Below are 25,460 nucleotides of genomic sequence, written 5' to 3'. Positions count from 1 at the left end.
AAGAAAGAACATTATCCATTATCCGACTAAAAAAAGGGCCTTATTGTTGCAATGTGGGCGCGTAGCGCGGAACAATGTGTATTTTACACTATTTTGGCCCTGAATTTTGCTAGAAAAGGGGCTCCTTGCCCTTTTTCTTTATCTTTGCCCTCCTGATTTTCTCTTTCATTTTTTGTCAGAGGGCACTTTTTCTTTCATTTTTTTTGTCAGGGGGCACTCTGCCCCCCCCCTCAGGCTACGCTACTGGAAAGAAAAAAGAATGAAGGAACGAAAGAGATAAAAGGAAGAGAAAGAAAGATAGAAAGAAAAATTGAAAGAAAGAGAGAAATCAAGAAAGATAGAAAGGAAGAGAGAAAGAAAGGAAGGGAGAGGGGAGCAAAAAATAAAGAGAGAAAGAAAGAAAGAATGCAAGTTGCTGTAGCCATTTATTTTCTAGGTATTCTTGTAGTTTTTATTGTCTTTAGTCACAAGGTAAATATAAAATGATGGACCACTCAAAATCATTTGAAATCAGTCAAAAATTGTATCTCAATTTTATTCAGTCAACATTTAACACACCCTGTATAATCAAAAATAAGATAGTAATACTATCTCAACAATGTTTCCGCTTGATTTAGCACATCAGCCCACTACCAATCACTGTTAATGTGGTCTACTGGAAACCAGAAACTAATAGTGCCCTCATGATCAGGTATCCATGCACACACGCCTCCATATTAAAAGTGGAATCAGGTATAATTATACATGTACATGTGTTTGGTTGTCTACACGTAGGTAGTTGGGATATGGTCTACTGAATGATAAAGCCTAGGGTTCTAAAACAAGCAGAATTACACCAATATGACTGTTATGACTAGCTATGGCATCACAAATGGTAAAGTATTAATATAAAAAAGATATCTGTAAGTTCAGTGTAACTGGTATGAGACAACTGTAAAGTCATGGTTGTCTTACTGGTTGGTTGGTATTTAATTCATGGATAGATGTGTTAGGTTTGCAGTGGAAATATAATATTATCAGTTATGATTTTAAATATTAACATTTAATTTAGGCCTAATATTTGTGGTTGGTATCATTTGCTATTTTGTCTGCTATTTTGATTTTAAATATTAACACTTAGGCCAATATTATTGGGGTTTTAGAACAATGTTGTACTGAGTATCATGGTAGAATCATTTTCTGGTTTAGTAACTATACTTTTGTAAAGGTAGCACTTTCACGGTGTGATGCATGCTGAAAGTTACCACATGAAATGTTGTATGCTGATGTGGGACAATCATGTGTTTCGAAATATTTGCTTAATGGCAACAATAAGGGCTGTATTTAGGAAAATAACATGAAATGCTGCGCGCTCCATGCTGCCCCAGTTTTCGGAGGGGCATTGGGTGACAAAGTGAATTTTGAGGGGGGGGGTGGAGTCCAAAATCGTGAAATGTCCACACAATTGGCATACAATTGGGGGAGGGAGATCGCTGATGGGGGGGGGCAAATCCCACTATTGTACAAAGTGTGACCATAGACCATACAATGCGTATACACTAAAGTTCTATAGTTTATTTCCTTCAAGGGATGTAGGAAAAGTGGACTCAGTCAAAATATTCAGATCCCTGGTGCAGAATCAGTGTGGTGTGGAAAATAAGATTAAATTTTTATTATATTATGTTTTAATATGTTACAACTTACATACAATTTTCATAATCCATCTTCAATGGAGAAAATAAAATATGATTATGGCCAGGTTTTTTGGTTGAATAAAAAATATAATCTGTAAAAGTCAATTGTATATCTCAAAATATTGTTAGGTTATTTATTAATCTAAGTCTCGAGTTATTATACAAATTTAGCCTTTGAAAATGAAAAACAAAAGAGCTCGAGTCAAAATCACTAAATGTTCCATCAAGCAAAATCAAAACTTCAAAATTTGTGAACAATATGATTTTGTATGAATATAATATTTTCAGTTATACCATTAACTAACCGTATAGAAGAATTATCTATTGTTGTATATATATGCCATAATATGTACAGTTTTTGTATTCAATTTGATACAGATCATTGACTAAATACAGATGCATAAGAATTCCTATTCAATCCAAAGCATTTGAGTGATAAAATGCCATAAAGTCTTATGTTAATATCTAAGTCTACATTGTAATATTGGTAATGGTATACTTCATTTGGAATATTATTTTTGTTGAAATTAAAAGTATACTGAGACAAATTACAGTTTTATAAATTTAAATTTCTATTGATGGCAAAATAAGTTTGTGCAACATTATACCTCAAATTTTTCCATGCAACATGCTTTCCCTGTAATGACAGTAAAATTCAGATTAATAATAACCTTTCCGAAATGTTGTTGAAAATGCTCTAGAGAATCTACTATAATTGGTATCTATACATTTTTTTCAGACACATGTCCTTAAAATGATTGCAGTAATGATTGACAGTAAAAAGTAATTTTACTGTGACATTTGCAAAATGAGTTTCTACATCTGATTTTGTCTTTCAATAAACAGTATCATTGCATGTTAATTTAGTACTTGCTTATTAATTTAATGAAAAAATTTTGTAAAAAATATTAATTTGCATTTAAAATTCATTGAAAAAATAAATAAAAAAAGTCCTTTACTTTAAAATTTATCGTAAACTTCAGCGCTGGTGAAAATACAGTTTAGGGTTGTGTTGGAAGAGTCAATCTTTATTTAATATTGTTTATTCATCTACACCAATTAATTAATATGCCATAAAATTCATTGACTGGAAACAATTCTCTTCCATTTCACTCTATTTTTATACCAAAAGTTTTCTTATTCAAAGCCAGTTTTAACTTTTCAACCTCTGCATGATCAGCTGATTGTGCAGGAGCTAATTCATTGCTAAGTTCAAGTTTAGTTTTCTTTTTCACACCAAACAATAAAAGTTCTAAGGTCATATTTTTCTTTCCAGGATCTGTGGTTGTGTTCAGTTGCTGATATTTTATTGAGCTTATGTTGAGGTGTATAACTATAAATGTAGACCTTTGCAAATGACACAACCCCCATTTCAAAAGACTGGTTATATTGACTTTATAGTGTGTATTTACTGATGGGGCAAACAGACCTGTACAGTAGCCAGGATTTATTGGGGGTGCAGCAGGCTCAAAAGTGGACGTTTAAAAAAAAAATCCTTCAAAAAATGACCAATTGCAAAATTTTTCAAAAAAGGTTATTTTATATTTTTTCAAAAAAGGGCTGATTTTCAATGTTTTCAGTGAAAAAGATGGATGTTATGTGATTTTTTCATTTCAAAAAAGTGCTTATTTTCATGGTTGTACAGAAAAAAGTGGACCTTTTTATTCAAATTGCCATGGGGGTGGGGTGCATCGCACTTCTGCACCCCCTGGCTATGGTTTTGGGCACAGACATACAAGCTTGGACATGTATTTGAAAGAAATACAATAATATGACAACAGTTATTTTGACCTCTTTAAGGTGTAATATTAGGTGCCTCAAAAATGTGAACAAAAATCACTTGCACACTCCATTTTGACCTGCCAAACATTGCTTATCCCCAGTCTATAGCTAGCCAAAATTGCTTGCCCCTCCCCTATAAGTCATCTCTCTGGATCATATAATTATTGTATCTCCCTTTAATACACCCATCTCCAGGCTGCAAAATAACCGAAGGCACTGAAGACAATTGCCGTTGGTGCCCCTACCAGTTGCCTTGATGTTCCTATTAATTGCTGCTATTCTTTAACATGTAATTGCCTTTTAAAATAGATGTGCCCTTTTTAAAACTTTTTACATTTTTTCTCTTTGTTCTGTATACAGGAGGAACATGAGGAGCCAATGATGTCGGATGCTGTTGATACCCAAGAGACAAAGTCCTCTGTGACAGTCTCTAGAATTATCCCGGCGAACCCTACCAATTCTGATAATTCTCGCCTGATATGTACCATCTGTAAGAAACGCTTCAAAGATCCACGTCTCTTGCCATGTCTACATTCATTCTGCGGTTCTTGCGTACGTACTCTTGATCCTTACATTGTGAGCAGTGATGACCAGAGTAGTATAGGTTCCCAAACCAGTCTCAATAGTGTACATGGAAAGAATCTAGGAAATATATCCATTCTATGTCCACAGTGTGATGTGGAAGTTGAGCTGCCAAGACGTGGCCCGAAAGAGTTACCAATTGATTTTGTGACTCGTAAGCTGCTACTGTTGGATGCGTTGAATCCTGATTCCTGCGAAGTGACCTGTGACCTTTGTACCGATAATGCACAAGCTGAAGCTCGTTGTATGGAATGCATGGCAAATGTGTGTGCGTTCTGTGTACAGGCACACAAGCGACAACGTAGAACGGCAAGTCATGTTGTGCTAAGTTTAGGTGAGGCACAGCAGCGAGGTGCACAGTGTCTTCGTTGTCCCGTCACATGTACCAAACATCCTCAGGAAGAAATTAAAATGTACTGCGAGACGTGTGATTGTCCAGTGTGTCGTGACTGCTGTCTTGTGGAGCATCGAGAGCATCTTGTGGAATATACAGAGGATGCGGTAGATCATCATCGACGCATCATCACCAATCTTATCGCTCGGTTGCAACCTCACATCCAAGCTATTGGTACTGGGATTAATACTATCGATAAAGCTGAATCCACACTCAACGACCACACCATCCACCTAACTAGAGATATTAACGTTTATTTCGACAACTACCTCCAAATATTACAAAATCACAGACAGTCTCTCCTGAAGAAAGTCACACAGGTGTGCGACAAACGTTTGAAGTCACTACAAGCGAACAAATTGCAGCTGCATCAAGTTCTCGCCGATATGCAACACAGCTGCGATTTTTCCTCAAGAGTGCTGGCGGAAGGTGACAGTGAAGAACTGTTGTCAGTGAAGCCAGCCCTCAGTCTTCGCCTTAGTCATCTCAACCGTGTGACCTATCAGTGTACTCCGAAAGGCGATTTGAATCTGAAGTTTAAACCGACCGTTTCAGTTGGGAATGTTGGTGGGTTCAGGATGTATGGGAGCTTGGAGAACAAAACCGTGGACCCAAACAGATGTTCTGCCGAGGGCCAAGGTGAGAAAAATAATTTGTGTTCTAAACCAAACAAAAATTTATAAATTAGATGTACTTTAATGTTGTCATAGAAATGGAGGATTAGAATCAGGACTCGCTACCTTCTTCATCATCAGGGATGTGGGAATTTCATATTTTGTTCGGAGAGCATGTGCAGCTAATCGTTGCGTTGCTTGTGCATGACTTGAGGTGCAGTTGACATGCTTTGTTTGTGTTGACGGACTCCAGGAATGGCACAGGCATGCTCGCATCATGATTTGATGCTGAATTGTTGCCATTCGCTTCGCATGAGGCTGTCAGCAAAAACCTGAATAGCTACAATTATTTTCCCCATTAACTGACCCTGCCAATATACAGGGGGTATACTGAAGTCTGGATTCTCCTCCCTAATTTATGTGACTATTACATTTTCACAGTGAGGGGACATGCAATTTTCTAGGGACCTGCAATCTTGTAAAACATGTTTCATGAACTGAGATAATTTTAGTCTTGAAGTCTTGGATTGAAATGCTGATTATTCATACAAAAAGGGCTGTCAGCATGGTCAGTACACACTCTAAAAGCATGGAAATACTAAAAGCAAGATAAACTTATAAATTTTTGAATAATAAATCTTTGAATTGCACGATTTAACAAGTGTTTGTGCAACCATGAAGAAAGAAGAAAGAAGATTTAATCTTCTCTGACAATATCTTGCCTAATTTCTATTTTCCAACTCTCAAAATATTGCTAATAAAGCTATGATATAATTCAAGGATCTTTTTTGTGCAGGGTTTATAGGATGTTAATGGAAATAAATACTAAAGAAAATTGTTCATCATAAGAAAATACTAATTCTATGATGGGATATTTTGAAAGCTTTATTTATAAGCCAATCTGTCAGTAAAATATGTGCCAACAGACACTAAAAGAACCATAAGATTGTATTTCAGGAATTTGTTTTTTCATCAAAATTGAGATTATGTGTACAAATCATAGAAAAAGCTATTGCTAGCAATTTTATTAAAAATTAATTGTTAAATGAAACAAATTTAGTGGCAGATCTTGGGCAAGCCAGCAAATCTTCAAAATCACATACATGAATGTAAAATTGGCCCATGTCAAACAATTTAGACTCTCGATCCCCCTACCCAGGTAATTTGACTGATCAGGGCTGTAGGCCTAAATCATTAAAATTTTTCCTTTCAATCTGCTTATATTTAAATTCTTCTAAGAAGAAGAATGATATATGAAAGGCTTTGCAAAGTTTAAATGCTACATGCCAATGTTCTGTTACCCATTTTGCTTCCTAAAGAATGTAACATACAAATGTCACAGAACAACATCCTTGGGCAGTTTGCTGTAGTATCGTTTAATTGACCATTTGGTTAGAAAAGTCCAGTGTGTTCATTTTGCAGAACCAATTAGTGCATTGCTGAGGTGTTTATTATGACAGATGATGAAAACAACTATCTCTTAATTACATGTTGCAACCAAAGGGAAGTTTATCATAGTGCAATGGCTCAGTGGCAGAAAGACGTAACCCATATTAGCTACTAAGTAAATTGTAATAATTATTGCCTGTGTGACTTCACCTGTGCACTCTTGTTGCATGCACGCAAGGATTCACTGTGTGTAAACTCATGAATATCACAGGCAATCATACCATGCACACAGCAGCTATGGAGTTATGTCTTTGTACCGCAGATCCATCAAATAAACGTAAGTGTTAAATCTATAGCTGGGTAAACCTCTTTTAGAAATGTACCTGCAGCTTATAAGAAGTGCCTTGAAGTAATTATGTAATGAATGTGCGATTCCATATGGGAGATCTCATCTTATGCATAAACATATCGCCTGTATATTTTTGCTTTTTGACATACCAGTCATACCATGGTGATATTGTTGATGTCACTTACATGTGCAATGTCCTACAAAAGCCTGAAAGGTGGGAAGTTGGCAGATTCGCTTAGCATTTTCATTACCCTTAATTTTAGCTATGGGTCGCAATTTCTTTGTAAATACAATTAACAAATATGTTAACGTTGGATGTAAGTTAGATTTTGATCATTTTGAAAAATGTCCTAAAATAAACCCTTCGTAGTATGCAACAATAGCAGCCATCAGTGGTAACTCAAAAATTGTGATGTTGTATCACAGAAATAACAGGTTGTGCACACCTACCCTAAAGGAAATGAAGGGTCATGATGTGTGCCAAAGTCAACATCAGAGGTAGCTAACCCCCATCCTGTTTCTATTCTATGCTCTAATTCAGAATTGGTGTTGAATTATCAGGTGAAGTGCCATGTGTTTGGAAAAGTAGTATGCAATGTGTTTGGAAAAGTAGTATAATATTAGGGAGGCACTATTAGACGTCAAGGGTGGGTTAGGAAGTTGGGGTCGGGGAATTTTTTTAAAAATTGTCTTTTACTGTATTTTATGTCCCAAAAAGTATTTGAGGGAATATAACTGAGGGACCATGATCTATTTTATGAGTTTACGATCTAGCATATGAGTTTACATTCCATTCCAGTTGAATTTTTTTTTAATCGCAACTCAGGCCAGTCATATGTTTTGGTGTTAAAATAAATGACTGTATAATCTATTTAAATACACAATGTGGTGTGTATCTACTACCCCTCCCACTATGTGCTGGGATTTTACAAATTACAGTTTTATCATTTTACCATCTTTTTTGAAGTGGTGAACTTTCTGTGAAGACAGTACTGTATGTATTTCACATCTGAAAATATAATTTGCAACATGGCGTGTGGTTCACTTCATGCTGTTGGTCTCAGAGCTGATCATGTCTGGTCAGGCCCATAACCAGGATTTTTTTTTTTTTTTTGGGGGGCTGATTTTGAAAAAGTGGACTTGAGGGGAGGGGCAGATTTTGAAAGAGTGGACTTTTTTCAAAATTTGGACCTTTTTGACCAAAAAAGGACTAAAAAACCTCTATTTTTTCGATTGCTATGCTCGCAAATGGGACTTTTTGGGTTAAAGAGGGGGACTTTTTGGGCATTTATGAATGGGGGGGAGGGTTACAGGCCTATGCTATTAAATGCTATTTTCTTATTTCATTATCAAACTACCAGGTCTTTTGGTTCTTGTGTTCATTCAGTGTTTATATAAAGTAAAGCTATTTTGAGGGCAAAAAAATATTTTACATGTGTATTTCAGAAGGCCTACATGTATAAACTTATCACAAAGCAGCTCAATCACAATCAAGATCAACATTTTGACAGGTAACTGCCTCATGAGAAATCAGATTTACCCCCAAAACATGACCCCAGCATGAAATGTGTGGAATAGGTCAACAGAGGTCACTACGTGATTAAGCTCCAATTACTCTACTGAGGATCAAACTTTAGTGTGGAGTATACTATAGTATGTTTTATTCCAAATGAACTTTCAATCTTTGTAGTTTGGAACTAATTATTTTGAATTTGATGTTATCATTTTGTTTTGCTGAGATCCCAATTTTCAAAAAGCAAGCAAACAAATAATTGTTGTTGCGCAAAATGAATCAATATGTAGGTACATTCAATACATTCTTTTTCCAGATACACAATTAAAGATGAAACTTTTGACATGATACACCATTTTTGATCAACCAAAATATAGATATGTGTACAAAAACCTTTCACATAAAATAAAGTTTATTGTTGCTACAAAATCAATGTCATTGCATCAGGCCAAAAAAAATAGTTTGGTTGCCCTTCCGAAACAAAAATTTGGAGGGTCGGTAGGTCAATTTTTTTTTCATCTACTCTTCCTGCATTTTCACTCCATTTTGAAAAGTCTAGTATTGTCAAATGCTTGATCATTTTGCGTTAAAAAAATCATGTGTTTTTGGGCTGAATTGAAATGGAAATACTTCATGTTTGAATCAAATATGCATTTAATAAATAAAAGGAGTGAATAACAAACATATAATGTCCTTGATACTGTCCAAATTTAAGGTTTCTTCAAACAAGTGATTGGGAAAAAAAAACGACCCAAGATTTCAAATTTTTTGGGTCGGTCTCTGAGGGCAACCAAACATTTTTTTTTGGCCTGGCATGGAAGCCCCCCCCCCTCCCATTGATTTGAAAATGTAGAAAATCCCATAGGAAAATTGCTGAAAAATGACTTGTGCCCCATCAACCAGGTCCACTGCCCCCCAATCATGGTCGGTGCCCCCCCATCCCCGATGACTCATGCTACGTACCAAATCAATATCCATCCAGTATCCATTTATAGTATTTTCTCTTGTTTACTTATACAGGAACCAGCAGTGCAAAAGCTGGGGAGTCTGCTAGTTTGAAGGTGATTACATACGATAATGAGGGACAGCGTCATTGCCAAGGGGGAGAAAATGTGACGGCAGAAATATCAGCCAACAATAAGCCAGGAAGGTATGTATATAACATGTACAATTCTGTGGAATTCTGAGTATTATATGAATGCAGATACTGTAGAATTCCATCTGCAAACATATGCCTCTAATCCTAACCACAAGAAATCTTACAAAATTGGACAAGGAAAAGCACTGCGCATCATGAGCATCAATCGGGGGTGTCCCCCACCTTTTGGCAAAATATTTGTTCTTTTCAGCCACTTTTTGACAATTTGGGTGAATGTCCACCCCCACATTTCAAGTTGGATTGGAGCCAATGCTGTGCATGCATGCATCCCATAGGGAGTCCTATACACCCAGTTTTGTTGACCAGGCCAGCAAAACACCCATGGCCACTGGTTGGTGATCTTGTGCTTGGCATGGGAGAGGTCCAAGGTTTGAATCCCAAGGCTACCAAGCAACTTCTTTGTACATCTTCTCTCTTTTTTTGTTCCTTCTTTCCTTTCTGATAGCCAAAAACCATGGGCAGCATAAGGGTTAAATGAGTGTTTTTTTGACAAAAGAGACTAAAAACCAGACATTTTCCACAAAAACATTACAAAAGATTGGTCTTAAAATAATACTTGTATCAGTAATATAGCTGCTCAAAGTCCATATTTATAATATTTTTGTGGAAGGCATCTGCCTTTTGTTTCTTTCATCAAAAAATAAACCCCAAAACACTCATTTAGTGGCTTTTAGAGGCAGATATACTTGCAAACCCCAATTCATCGTGCCCCCGGGGGCTCCAGACTGGCTGAAGTATCTCCTGTCCCCAGGTGGATCCAACACAGTGAATCCTTATCGCAGAAGGTGAACTTTCAAAGTGAACTTTACAAAGACTCAATTCCTTGTAATAATAATACTAATGAATATTTTTCTAATGTTGGAAATGACTTGCCAGATGATGTTATTTTTGATAACTCCACTAATTGTGATATTGCTAAGAGTGCAATTTATGATCATGATGATATACATGTACATGCATTTAGTGAGCCTATTCAGAAATTTTCTGAATCTGATATTTATGTTGAAAGTGTTGTTAATCATAATTGTTCTGGTGGTACTATTAATAATTTTGTTTGTAAAGGTTCTGCTGCATGTGATGTTGATAATGGTCATTATACAGATATAGGCTCTCAAAATAATGAAGGGTCTAAAGACTCTGATAAAGATGTTTCTAATTCTAATGATATTACTTTATATACAAGTGTCAATTCTTCTAGTAATGTTTCTAAAAATGAATGTATAAATGTCAAAAATTCTCAGATAACCTCCACCTGTGGAGAATGTTTTAAAAAGGTATTTGTAAACAACTCAGTTTCTTGTTCTCAATGTTCTCTTGACTTTCACTATGATTGTACTGATATTGACAAAGTTAATTCTGTTCATCACCACTCAAATTGGCTTTGTAATTCTTGCTTTACCAGAATTTGTTTAGATGAACTTCCTTTCAGTGAGGGCCAATTTATTGATCTTAAGTGTCATTTGAATAGAGGTTTAAAAATTTGTCACATTAATATTCAGAGTCTCAGATACAAAACAGATCATCTCCAAATTTTTCTTTTCTCAAATAATATTGATATCTTATGTGTCACTGAGACATGGTTAACACCTAACATTGATGATAACGAGATTGTTATTGATGGATATAATTTATATAGAAAAGACCGTGTTGGTATGGAACATGGTGGTATTGTTGTGTATATAAAAGATGGTATTGATTACAATGAAGAGGTTAATATAAGTATTGATAATGATGTTGAAGTTCTATTCACTGAAATCAATTTACCTTGTACTAAACCAATTTTGCTTGGTACTGTTTATAGACAGCCTAGTTCAAATGCTGAGTATTTAACTAAAATTGATCTTGTGTTACAGAATGCTGTGGCTAATTATAATGAGGTTATAGTTGTTGGTGATTTTAACCTTGATTTATTTAAAAGTAACTTCTGTAAAAAGGTTAAAAACTTGGCTAAAAACTCAAACTTTACTCAATTGATCACTGAAGCTACAAGAATTACTCCTGAAACAAGATCTTGTTTAGATCTTGCTTTTGTAACACATCCTGACATGATCACTGCTCATGGAGTACATCATCTTGGCTTGAGTGATCATTCATTAATTTTTGTTGTACGTATAAGTAAGAAAATTAAAAACCCTCCTAAATTAATTAAATCTCGCTCATATAAAAATTTCAATGATGTTGATTTTATTAACTCACTTAAAACTAAAGACTGGGATATAGTTACTAGTTACTCAGATGTTGACTCTGCCTGGGCAGTCTGGTTTGATATGTTCAACGAGGTATGTGATAATCATGCCCCAATTAGGGAAAAGAAGATTAGAGGATATCTCCCTGAATGGGTAACTACTGACTTCCTGAAACTTACTAAAGATAAAGAATTCTATTATGATAAAGCTCATAAAACTAATGACCCACTTGATTGGGATAAAGCCAAAACTCTTCGCAATAAAGTCAATAACTTGCGTAAAACTCTTAAGAAAAATTACTACAACACAGAGATTGAAAATAACTTATACAATTCTAAGAAATTATGGAAAACCATCAGGAAGGTTATTCCTGGTAAAATTAAGAGTTCAGTAGCTAACATTAAAGTTGATGATAAAGTAACTACTAATGACAAAGATACTGCAGATGTTTTTAATGATTACTTTACTACTATTGGCTCTAACCTAGCTAGTAAATTTAACTCTCATGATGAAGATGATATTCAAATTAATAATTTGTGTCATGATTATAATGCTGTGAATGATGCTTGTAAATTTAATTTCTACTGTATTTCTGCTGATTATGTTTTTGATCAAATTTGGAATTTCTCAAATAACAAATCTCCTGGTCTTGATGATATTGATGTCAAATTATTCAAAACTGCTGCTCCTATTGTTTGTAAATCACTTGTATATATGTAATCTTTCCTTAGCTACTGGTGTTTTTCCTTCTGTTTGGAAAAATGCAAAAGTTGTTCCTATTTACAAAGCTGGTTGTAAATCTAATGTTGAAAATTATCGTCCAATTTCTGTGCTAAGTATTGTTTCTAAAATAATTGAGCGTGCAGTTCATGATCAAATGTATTCTTATTTGTCTGTAAATAATTTTCTAAATCCATCACAATCTGGTTTTCGTTCACAATATTCTACTGCAACAACAGTGATTGATGTTGAAGATTTTATTCTTCTGAACATGGACGAGGAAAGGTAACTGGTGCCATATTTCTTGACCTTAAGAAAGCCTTTGACACTGTCAATCACAGTCTTCTTCTTAATAAGCTCAAGAAGTTTGGCATCAGGGACATTGAACTCAACTGGTTCAAATCGTATCTCATAAGTAGAATGCAGTCAGTAAAAGTAGGCAGTTCTTTATCAGATTTAAAACCAATTAACATTGGAATTCCACAAGGGTCTATATTAGGTCCTTTATTATTTATTATTTTTGTAAATGATCTGCCTGATAGTGTTATATGTAAAACAATAATGTATGCTGATGATACTTCATTGCTTGTTAGCTCATCAGATCCTGTATGTCTTCAAAACAGTCTCAATCTTAACATGTGTAAAATTGCCAGCTGGTTTAAAAAGAACCACCTCACTTTGAATATCAGCAAAACTAAATTGATGCTTTTTTGGTACCCCTCAAAATCTTAGTAAGTACCAAAATATTTCTTTAATTTATGAGGGTGAGACTATTGAGAGAGTTGACAACTTCAAATATCTTGGAATTATTTTTGATAGTCACATGACTTGGTCACATCATATAGATTTAATTGCTTCCAACGTTTCTAAACGTTGTGGTGTTATTCGTCGCGTGAAATATTATCTTCCAAACTATATTCTCAAAAAACTTGCTGATTCTCTTGTCATGCCACATTTTGATTATTGCAGTCATGTTTGGTCCAACTGTTCACTTACTCTGTCAAGTAAGTTACAAATTCTCTTGAACAACCTTGCCAGAATTATTCTTTCTGCTGATATCAGAACTAATATTGATTCAATGATGTCTTCTCTCAAGTGGCTTAAACTAGATAAAAGGTGGAATAATCATATTCTTATTATGTTATTTAAATGCCTTACTGGCAGAGCTCCTGATTATCTTTGTTCCAAATTTTCATTTACCAAATTCACTCATGATCATGTCACAAGAGGTACTTCCTCCAATTCACTTGTTGTTCCTCAATTTAACAATAACTCTGGTAAGAGATTGTTTCAGGCGAGAGCAGCAAATCTGTGGAATAGTTCTGTTGATGTTGACACTCGCACTAATTATATTTCCTTGAGCCTAAGTGAATTTAAATCAAGAGCTCTCACAATCCACACTGTTCATTGATTTTCCTATTTTTCATGATTCTTGTAATTTATTTATACATTGTAATATGGTATTGCATATTTTTCTTGTAATATTTGTGTAATAAATGTATTTAAGTGAATTACACCTGTACATGTATGTCACAGGGCCTCCAAGAATAGCAGTGCTTTTACACTGAAGGAGCTACCCTGTATAAAGAAAGTTGAAATAAATAAATGGTATATCATTTTGCCACATCTGGAAAAAACACCCCTTATTTCATGAAATTTATGAAGAGCATTATATGCCTACCCACGGAATCAATGCAGAGACCAGGGTCCAGGCTGCATTATATCTGTGGCTGCATACATTCAACTTGAAAGTGATGCGGTTGAGTGGCCAACAATTTGACATTTAAGGTTTGTTTAGTGGTACATTTTGACCAGAGACACCAAAAAGTTTACCCTAATACAACTAAAATTCACTAAATCTAACTATGAAAAACTACTGCGCATGTATGCATCACGTGTGATGCCATGGCATAATCAACGTTAGTCATATATACCCACAAAATTTCTGGCCTGGCCAGCGAAACCCAAGTGGCTACTTGTTTGTGATCTTCTGCTTGGCATGCGAGGGTCCGAGGTTCGAAACCCAGGGGTACCTATATGACTTCTTTGTTCACATTCTCTCCTTTTTTGTTTCTTCTTTCCCTTCCGATAGCAAAAAAAACAAAAAAAACGAGACATGGGTTCGGTTAGAGTTAAGAAACTTCTTACTCAGTAAGTGAGACTTATTAACAATTTGGATTTAATACAGCACATTTACTCATTGTCAAGGGAATTCTCTGATTTCAAAACTTCGTTAGAAAAGCATGGAGTCTGCTAGTTCAATTTGAATGTCTCAGAATTGTGCAAAGTCACAGTCAGACTAAGCCATACTGTATTAGGAGTTAAATTAAAAGGGACTCATTGTCAAATGGAATTAGTGGAGCTGAGCTTATAACATGTCCTGTATAATGCATGTCATAGGGACTGGTAGAAAGAGCATGTGACTTATGTATACCCTAAACCTCACTTTTTTTTCTTGAGTCACATGTTTACAATTTTCAATTAGAAAAGTTTGTAACATCTGATTACCAAGTTATGAGCAATTTATCAATAGCTGAAAATAATATAAATTAAAACACTGTTTTTGCCAATTTCTCAAAAGCAATATTAGCGACATCCGATTCATTCCCCTTAATCATTTTGTTCTGTTGGCCCGTAGCCAGAGATTTTTTTGGAGGGGAGGGGGAGGTGCAGTTTTCCGAATGCATACCTTTTTAAGAGAAATCTTCATTCCAACCAAAAGTAGACCTTTGTCCGTCTGCAATTGATTTTTGGATCCTATTTTTTGACGAATTTCACAGAATTCAGTTCATGATTTGGGGGTAGGCCTATATTTATCAAAATTCTTGACATTTTTGGCCCAATTTTGCCATTTTTTACACACAAAGCAGACCTTTTGCAGATTTATGGGAGTCCATCGCACCCCCACCTGGTCAACTGAATGCACAGATTGTTGAAAATGGGAACCTGAAGGTTGTGATTCAAAATGGTGTCACAACTGAGTCAGGTCATAAAGCATAATAGTTACAAACTGCTTATACTGAAGTCACCATAGTTATGAAATAGGACTTCTGTACCACTGCTCAAGTCTGTTTAGTGATGAACAGTGTTCGTATTATCTAGAGTGTCTTACTCATTATATAGAGCATCCTACTCATTATAATTCCTAGAGATCACATATTTGTACCATCGCTCCAGTCACCTTCTTAGAATGCAGCTGTCAATCATCATGCACAAATAAATCCAATGTCGCAATTACTGGGTTATATAATCAGTACTAAAAATATAAAGACAAGTCTAAATAGGTAAACTGCCACATTATTTGATAAAGGTAATTAATCACCTATGAAAGAGATACTTAGAGCTTCCAGAAAAGACGAGGAAAGACTTTTTTGCAGGGTTTTCTGCTTTAGTTATGTCATAGCAAACACACCACATTTTAAAGAAAACGTTTAAATAATAACACAAAATTAGAATTTACTTAAACCATGAGTTGATGACATAAAAGTTTGTTTTGAAGTCAACTTCAAACACCCTGTCACCCAGGCCTGTACGCAGCGGGTTCAACGCACCCCCCAAATTTGGAAAAGTATACAAAAAGTACCAAAATTTCAGAATTTACAAGTGTAGCGAGCAAAAAAATCAGGTTTTTTACGCTTTTTTGGACAAAAAGGTTCATATTTTGGAAAGAGAGTCCACTTTTCACAAAATTGCCACCCCAATGAAATCCTGCGTACGGGCCTGCTGTCAGCAAATAATTTAAATGCTAATCCTTGTAATCTGAATTCGAAGTCACTTTAATTGAAGTCGACTTCTCTGTGTGTAAACGAGGTCATAGACTTAACTTTTGCACTACTACTTGTGTGATGATAATTGACAGGATAATTGGGAAGATTCATTCTATGTGACAGATTGTCTTGTAATAATTAAGTTAAAAGTGGAGAGATAGTAACAACCAAGTTCTGTAATGAGTGGAAACAGGTTTTAGCAACTGTAATCCAAGATAAGGAGCACATACATATTTTGTATGAGCAGGCAGTGCCGCCGACAAGGGGGGTTAAGTGGGTGCATTACCCCTGGGCCCGGGGTCCTAGGGAGCCCGTAAAAATAAAGAAAACATACCCCAGTGAGTCCCATTAAAGCAAAGAAAAGAGGGGTCCGTAAAAAGAGGGCACTAGTGGCGTTCATTTTACCCCGGGCCCGTAATAGCTCTCGGCGACACTGTGAGCAGGGATGGCAAAGGGTGCTTATGAATGGGAAAAGGACCCCATTGGCATTTACACTAGTTATTAACAGATATGTAGCTTGATTTCAGCTTCAAATTCAATTGCTAGAGAGTATTACCCGTGACCATTATGGGTATGTTCCCTGGAAAGACCCCCCTTTTTGGATTTCGCAGCTCTGAAAGAGACCCTAAATTTGACCAAAATAGAGCTCTGAAAGAGTTTGATAATCTCGGCTCTAAAAGACCCCGTAATTGCTCATTCCTCACATTTCTGTTTCTTCAGGTGATTTTCAACTAGAAAGTCAAGAAATACCCCATAATACCCGCCCGAAAAATGCAGCGGGTACCCAGGCACAAAATTACCTGAAAATCACACCCCTACACCCCAGCCAATCACATTCTAATGCGACAGTGTCAGTCAGTGTGTATTGAATGCAGTATTTACTGTGTGTTCGATGAAGACATATTAAATCACCAACATTGATTGGTTGAATTTATTTTGATGGTTGCGCATGATTGGTGTTTCTTGTAAATTTCCAGAAAGGGTCTATAACAACTTTGGAAGTCATAATTGAAGTGATTTTACCTGTTTACAGTATAGGCATACTTGGCACTGAATTCAACTTTTTCCCTGATTTCCCAATTTGATTAGTAATTTATGCAAATGAATCAACAACAATGTTATTTGTTTAAACTTGTAGTTGAAAATGTTGAAAGTCCCTTCCCCCCAGAAAATTGTTTTGCATAGTCATTACAAGTTATTCATTTGTTGATCCACCATATCACCTTCAGTGCTTTATTGCATCCTCTTTATGAGTTTCACCCTTATTTCACCCTTATTTCACCCTATATTAACTTTTCATATGTATAAACTTTTGTTTTTCTTTTATTAAAGGTCACTTCCGTGCCCTGTTGAGGATAACCAGGATGGCACATATGGCGTGAAATACACAGCGCAGCAAAGTGGCATGCACTCACTTAGTGTGTGTGTTAATGGCACCCATATTAAGGTAAGTGGTTTAATTACATACCTGATTAACTTTAATCAATTTGATCCCTAAATGGTCATGATCGGGTGAAGAGGTCCTGCAGTGCAGTGGCCAAACCACTTCCAATCGCCAGTGTCAAAGTTTGTACCAACATTTCTTCATTGGGCAGGAAAAACCTCCTTGTGTTTTTGGCCCCTGAACATGTTTAAAGCAAAACCTCAATTATGTAACCTCTTGGCAGTTTTGTTGAAGGGCCACAAGTACATAGAATTTTTTCCTGCCCAACGACGACATATACTGTCAAAGTTTAAATTTTCGCACACATATTTTTTTTGGCTTTGCTGATTTTCAACTATTTTCTTAGATCAGGATTTCAAGTTATCGCCATACATAGACTTGTATGAAATAACACATTCACACATTTTTATTTTAGTGGTACTTGTATTGAGTGCAAAAACTCCCACTTTTACAGTTTTGAACCTACTCCTGTTTCCAGAATATTAATGAATAATTTATTTTCTTTGATATTCTGTTTTTAAAAACCAAATGTGGAAAGAATTTTGCTATGGGGTGTATAACCCTAACTGGGAGTGTATATCATTTTCAAGCATTGTCAACTTTTTGAGAGAAAGCCAACAAGTATGTATTTTTATGCATGTTTTTGAATTGTGCCTAATATAAATAATAATAATATACAGAGCTTTTGATTTCCAAATTTACATATCATATGCCCGTGCATCTATTCAAAGTCCCGTCACATGAGAGTGATTTTGAATAGATGTTCGGGCATATATGATACCTATGTTTGGAAATTGCAAGCTCTCTGATATTATAAAGTACAACTTTGTTACCATACTTTCTTACCATTTCCTTACTGTAACTTACTGCTGACAGTACAATTTTCAACATTTTTGTTCAGAAACCAACTGTGATGTACCAAATGGTCGAAAATACAAAATAAGCCCCTTGATCCACTACCGGAATGACAAATACACTTGAAAATGTATATAGTTTTAATAATAAAATCGTCAAAATCAGATTTTGGCCTAAAATGAAATGGTGTAGCGCAAATTTTTGAAAATTTTGCCCCAGTATATCAACCCAGTGTTGGATAACTTGCCTCTCCATTCCCTACCAGTATGCCACTGAGCTTGGTAAGATTCCACCAGCTGCTACATTGGTTTTTACTGTCACATGTAGTAATATACCATTATATATACTCCCCCTTACCAAACATGAATGCCTATTTGGCATTCTGTAGCTATTCGCCAAGCCCTCGAGTGCTAAGGATAGCGGTACTAGGTGGTCACTAGCACTCAGCAGCTAATGAATGCCTATAGAGCTGGTTCACAGGCATTCTGAATGCCTCACAAGAATGCTACCGAATGCCTATTTACTCATTAAGCCCTCATTAAAGCTCAATCTATTAACTTAGGCATTCGTAACTTAGGCATTCCTAGTGGTTCTAGGATTAGGCGGTTTGCAATAGGCACTCAGTGGCATTCGGATAAGTCATAGGCATTCCACTGAAAAAATTTCTAAGTATTAGGCATTCGGTTAAAAAATTTGTAAAGTAATAGGCATTCCACTGAAAAATTTCTAAGTATTAGGCATTCGGTTTAAAAATTTCTAAGTAATAGGCATTCGGTTAAAAAATGTCTAAGTAATAGGCATTCCATTCAATTAGGCATTCTGCTAATAGCCTTGAGTAGCATTCCTTAGTGGTTGACCCAAGGGTCAAACAGGTGCATGATGGGAATATATTTCTAACTGCCATTTTGAACTGGTGTGAATGCAGAGATGGTGGACTCTTTATCCTTTCATGTTTCCAGCTTTATTATAGGCCGTATTTGTCCACTTTTTACATTTGGGATGTTACATGACAATGCATATTATACATCATACATGTATGTGATCCATGTAGTTATCTTTGTGTGCAATAATATGCCACAATGATGGATGGTGTATGTATAGGTAAGCTTATATGACTTGATGTAATGTAGGCAGTTTCTTGAAATATGAAATGGTCTGGTGCTAGGAAGGAGGAGCTAGTTAGTATGTTGGGGCATTATTATTGATAATAATAATAGTGTACATTTATACCACACACACAAATACACTAAAAAGCACTCATATGGCGCAAGAAGAGCTCAAGCAGAGCAATGAAACCTCAATGAAACCAAACAACAACAACAAATTATATCATTATGTAGCTATAATTATTTTGTGTACATATTTATAAAACACACTGATCCCAGTGGGCGCACCTAACGTTGAAATCACGTTGAAATATCAATGTCGATTGGTTGAAATCAGGTTGTATTTGCAAATGAACTTCAACCTGATTTCAACCTCCTTAATTTTTGCATTGAAAGTTGGTTGAAATCAGGTTGTTTCAATGTTGTATCAATTAACGTTGAAATTTCAACATGATATCAACTAACCGTCAGGTTGAAATTAGGTTAGGTTGAAACTTCGATGTTGTTTTAATGTTAAAACGTCGAAATCCTAACCTGTGCCCACTGGGATATGTTACTCAATTTATCATTATGAATTTGATGCAATTTAGTGGCTCTTGCTGATGCACATGGCTATATACTTGCTGATATTCAAGTTCAATTTGTGCATATTCTTAATCCTTACTCTCCTAGAATTCCTATAGCAACCCCTATAATATAGGGGTTTAAGTGCTATTTTTTGAAGGGAAAAAAACGTGGGAAATCATATGGAAAAGTATTATCATGAGCCTCATTTGATCTGAAAAAGCATTAGGGAAATTTTTTCTTTTTTCACTTTTGATTTCATTTATTATGAAGGAATAGTTTGGACCTCCACAGTTGTTGATAAGAATTGGACAATTATATCGTTCAACCAGAAGAACTTGGAGTCACATCTCGGCTCGACAAAGACAGAATGCCTCTCGTCTGTCACAATGGATAAAAAATGGAGTATATTCTGGGCTTACTATGTGTGATTTTCTGCAGTGCATTCTATTTCTCACTCTTGTGGAATTGATTAGCCAGCATAGCTATATAATTATATAATGGTTCGATTGCCTCACCTGTAGGTGGTTGGAATACCTACATGTATATGCGGTTGGAATACCTATAGGTGGTTGGAATGCCTATGCGGTTGGGATGCTTCCTAGGCGATTGGAAATTTCTTTGGCGGTTGGAGTGCTTCATAGGCGGTTGGAATGCCACTAAGTGGTTCGAGGCCTAGCTCATTTACATATTTCGCCTCTGAGGAGGGCTTATGAACCACTTAAGAACGCTTACGAACCACTTATAGCGGTTGAGGGCTAATTAAGTGGTTCGAGTGCTAACCTGTAGGCAGTTGGAATGCTTCTGAGGCGGTTGGTATGCTTCCTAGTGGTTGGAATGCTTCCTAGGCGGTTGGAATGCTTACCAAGCGGTTCGAATGCTTCCTAGGTGGTTTAAATGCTAGGCGGTTTGAATGCCTCCTTGGTGGTTCGAATGCCTCCTTAGTGGTTCGAAAGTGCTTAGCTCATTTACATATTTCGCCTCTGAGGAGGGCTTATGAACCACTTATGAACCACTTATGAACCACTATAAGCGGTTGAGGGCTAGCAAACAGGCGGTTGAGTGCTAACAACCGCCTATTAACTCAATGTTACAGTATTGGAGGCATTCACCATTTAGGCATTCATTACTGGTTCTTTACCATTCAATGGAATGCCTAGTGAGTGCTAGGGAATGCTAGTTTTTTAGGTAACCCGTCTGCTTTTTGGAGAAGGGGAAAGGAGAGAAGGATGGAAGAAAGAAAGAAATTGAAAAGAATAGTTGTTTTCTCCACCCTGCATGGTTTTGAACCACCGACCCGCAGGAATGGAGCAGAAGACAGGGATAGCAAGTCACGTGTGTGAGAATTACATGCAATCAATTTTGAGTGCATGTTTAGTCTCAGATGATTATGCAATTAGATCACATGTGATGTTTGGTGTTGCAGTCATAGAGTAGAGTAGTATTTTGTACATGGTACAGTCGGGCGGGAGTCGGGGTTAGTACAGTGTTTCCTGAAATGACTTGTGTGACATTTGGATCTACACTCTACTCCCTTGGTTGGGTGGGGCTCACTCATAGTGGGATACTCTGTAATAGCTCTTTGTCAGCCTTACTCAACCAATTTATGTGACTTCATTTCCCATGAAAACTAAGCCATGCAATAATTTTTTTCTTTTCGCATACAGGGTAGTCCATTCCAAGTACGAGTTAAGCCTACAACCCAGAAGCACACAGGAGTGTGGCAATGCTGTACATTCTGTTCCAGTGAAGGAAACAAGCAGGCAACATGCGCATGTGGAGGATTTATGCCAGGTGAGACATTGAAAAATTGATAGGAATTGAACTAAGTTCTCTGTAGTAAAAATACAGAAGATAAGTAGAAAGAGTGATCAGTCTGGGAATCAAACCCAGGACCTTAGGTTTACAAGATATGTGCCTCAACCACTTAGCCATGGGTACTTTAGACATTCACTTCAGACATTCAATGCAGAATTACATATAATTCACTTATCTGTATTTTTTCACTTATCTGGCCATCACCCTGTCAAACTTGTGGTAGACACTTTTAGTTGGCATATTTGAAATTGCATGTTTAACATGGATAATTCAAGTATCCTAATGTAGTGCAAAGACATCCATTTTGTATTCTTACATATTGATGCACAAAAGGATATATGGGGTGCAGCTATGTTCAGGTCAGAAGTTGTAAAAGGTTATTTGGAATCAGCATAGGGCAAAAAAAAAAAAGTGTTTGTTTTCCCAGAAATGGGGTAGAAAGGAGTGGGTCGGTAGGTCGATTTCTTTTTTTTTTTTTTTTTTTTTTTTTTTTTAGATCTGTACATGTGTTGCAGCAAGTGGAGTAAGAGAAAATGTAAGACATTCAACCTTACATTTTGTACTTGTGTCAAACTTCAATTATAGGTTAATGAACGTGTATTGTTCGGAGAGAATTTAGACAAAAATAATGCATGCGCGCTGATGTTGATGCCCAGCGCAAGTGCATTATTTTTTTAATAGTGTAATTTCTCGAGCAACAAGTAATACATGTTCATTAACCTATTTGAGTAGTATTTCATACACGAGAAGAAAAAAAAACATGTGATTTTTGCTGTTTTTATAACAAAACTATCACTAAAAATGTTGGAAAATAGGACCAAATATAAATGCACGACCTGCCCGGAAAATCTATGCGATAGCGTACGAAAGCACTGCGCATAGTACGCGGATTGCACATTATACACAATCAATGTACTCCGCATACTTCTCTAACCGCTTTTCTGATTGGCTGCTTTGATATACATGTAGGAGCGTATGAATGTATTTCAACCCCGGATTTCAACCTTACCATATAAAGTTTAACTTTGGTAACAAAATTGGGCTGGAGTACAAAATCCCTGATCATACTAGTACATGTACTTGTCATGCTTGGTTCTCTATATTGATGTTGATTGATGGTAAAATATTGTTGGCATGGTTGGGGAGGGCTAAATAGGAAACATGAAAGCTGTGACAGGAATATTAACTTTCAAGTGTCATTTGGCATTTTCATGGGGAAAAACATAATTTTCTTTATTTTTATATATTGTAAAAAAAAAAAAAAAAAAAAAAAAAGTGTATGATGTTTTTTATTTTTTGGTCGGTCGTGTCTGGGCAAACAAACACCTTTTTTTTTTTGGCCTAGTTGTGCATGTGCAGTGGACTTTCCATTTAAATTATTTATATTTTACTAATATTGGTAGATGAAAGGACAATAATATTAGCATGTACGAAAAACTAATCATCTCAAAATCTCATTAAATTTGTTCAACAGAAGTCCAAATCATTTGGTTATATTTTTGTCTTTTTGTGTCCAGGTGGCTTCAAGGGGTGTGGTCATGGTCATCCTAGTCATCCAGGGCAATGGCATTGGTCATGCTGTGCAAGTATGCAGAAAGAATCCAACCACTGTGTACCAGTCACTACATTCTCCCCAACGTCAACATCATCTAAAACGGGAACCGCACCCGTGTCCGGTGGCGCCATCAGCACATCCAGAATAACATCGGGTACAGGTACGACAGGCTCATCACGATCCGGAGGGAGTCAATCGCGAGGGGAACCAACTAGATTTGGGACATTGGGGACAGGCACTACTGGCTCATCACGATCTGGAGGGAGTCTGTCGCGAGGGGAAGCTACAAGATATGGGACGACATCTCAGAATGGCGGTTTGACGGCAGCTAGGATGACAAGCGCTGCATCTATGGTGGGAGAGGGAAGTATTTATGCTTCCACTATGAATGGAATGAGTTCGAGGAAGGAGCATAAGAAAGCACCTAGTCCTGTTATGAACTCCACATCAAACCAAGTCAAAACTATTTCTATATGAACACAGCATCATGAGATTCAAAATTTCCAATACTCAACACAATGACAACCAAAGAGGATATTGCTATTAAAGGGACAGTGGGTGAGTTACTAAAATTTAGAGTTGGGAAATTTTGGAACAAATATAAACATTCTAATCACAGTAAAAGCCAAAATCTGCAGAAGCCAAGATCTGACATGAATGTAGGAGAAAAGTATGTAGGTACTTTAATTCTCTCTGAAGTATTAAGGCTGTTGAATTTGGAAACTGTTTAGGCAAATCCAATGAAAAGTGTGAACAAGCCGTTTTGCGGGAAAAGCAGTGGACCAAGACAGTTGTGATCAAGCCGTCAGCCCAGATGGCGAAAGTTTAAGTATTAAGTTAATTTTTCATTGGATTTGCCTAGCAAAAATGTTTGAATTATTTAATCTACAATCCTACAAATGCATATATTTACTTCATTGATGGATTATGCAGCATTATTCCATAACCTGTATAATCCCTGTCTTATTAGGTTAACTCTGTCTAGAGTCTATCTTGAGTCACCGGCACTAGCTTTTATGTTCAGCGTGTTCTGCGTTAACTTAGCGTTACTTGGTGCATGTACATACTTTTACGTGCGCGACCAACGTGCCGCATATGTACACACAACAAACCACGCTAAGCCAATGCAGCACACGCTGAACTTCAAAACTAGTGCCAGTGACTCAAGGTAGATATATACAGACTATATACCCATTGCTACGAGGAAAGTTTGGTACTGGCCGACACATGCTCTGTTTATCATGTAAAAAAATAGGTTCATGTTAGATCATATGATACTACGCGGCTTGGTCATTGAACGAGGTATCGATGTTTCATAGCGTTTCATGACTCAATCAGCCTATCAGAAACCCACTTCTGTGTTTATGATGTGTATGTGTTAATGTGGCCAAACTTCTCTGATATCTTGTGTGCACGAAGAAAGCATGTGGTATCCAATTTTATTTTAGGTTTTGACTTCTATTGTGTTGTGGTAATTTAATTATATTCATCTGATAAAAATGATAGTGAATATATATATGTGTACATATCAAAATGTACACATGTTATATACAGTAACAAGAAAGTGCCTACATGTAAGTTCTCTGATAACTGGTTGAAATAAGTATAATTTTAATGCATATAATTATGTAAATATAAATTGTATATTTAATCATCTTTAACAATTATTGAACTCTTAATTGTTTCTAAAAATATTGAACAGGTGTAAGAGGAATTGTGATAAGCAGTATTTTGTATAATTTGTATTTGTAGGGATATTTGTATTTAGATATATACCAGATATCATGTTGTGTTAGGGTAGTGTATTCAAAAAATATTTTGCACCAAGTAATACAAATTCCATATGAAGCAAAAGGCTGTGGGAAAGAAGTCAAATTTAACAGGGGATGAAATAGAGCTTTACCTTTTTTACTTTTGATTAATATATGATGGGGGAATTTTTCAGGATTTTATGTCATTTGCAGGCCTGAAAATCTGTTTTAATGATTTC

At 36.2% G+C, this 25,460-nt stretch overlaps 1 protein-coding gene across 3 annotated transcripts in view; it reads left to right on the top strand.

Moving 5' to 3' along the window:
- LOC140137515 (E3 ubiquitin-protein ligase TRIM45-like) overlaps positions 1-25,035 on the top strand; it is a 57,056-nt gene extending 32,021 nt beyond the window's left edge. For 2 of the 3 annotated variants that reach the window (XM_072159231.1, XM_072159230.1), the window contains exons 3-7: positions 3,816-5,070; positions 9,317-9,446; positions 17,461-17,575; positions 21,765-21,891; positions 23,433-25,035. In XM_072159231.1, coding sequence (XP_072015332.1) covers positions 3,816-5,070; positions 9,317-9,446; positions 17,461-17,575; positions 21,765-21,891; positions 23,433-23,947 — 2,142 coding nt within the window. In that variant the 3' untranslated portion in view covers positions 23,948-25,035. Of the gene's footprint in view, positions 1-774; positions 875-3,815; positions 5,071-9,316; positions 9,447-17,460; positions 17,576-21,764; positions 21,892-23,432 lie in introns of all 3 variants that reach the window. The other variant, XM_072159232.1, reaches the window with a different exon arrangement.
- Positions 25,036-25,460: the final 425 nt, after the last annotated feature.

This window comes from Amphiura filiformis, chromosome 17 (assembly GCF_039555335.1).
Source record: "Amphiura filiformis chromosome 17, Afil_fr2py, whole genome shotgun sequence".
Classification (NCBI taxonomy): domain Eukaryota; kingdom Metazoa; phylum Echinodermata; class Ophiuroidea; order Amphilepidida; family Amphiuridae; genus Amphiura; species Amphiura filiformis.
This window is presented reverse-complemented; position numbering and strand designations above follow the sequence as displayed.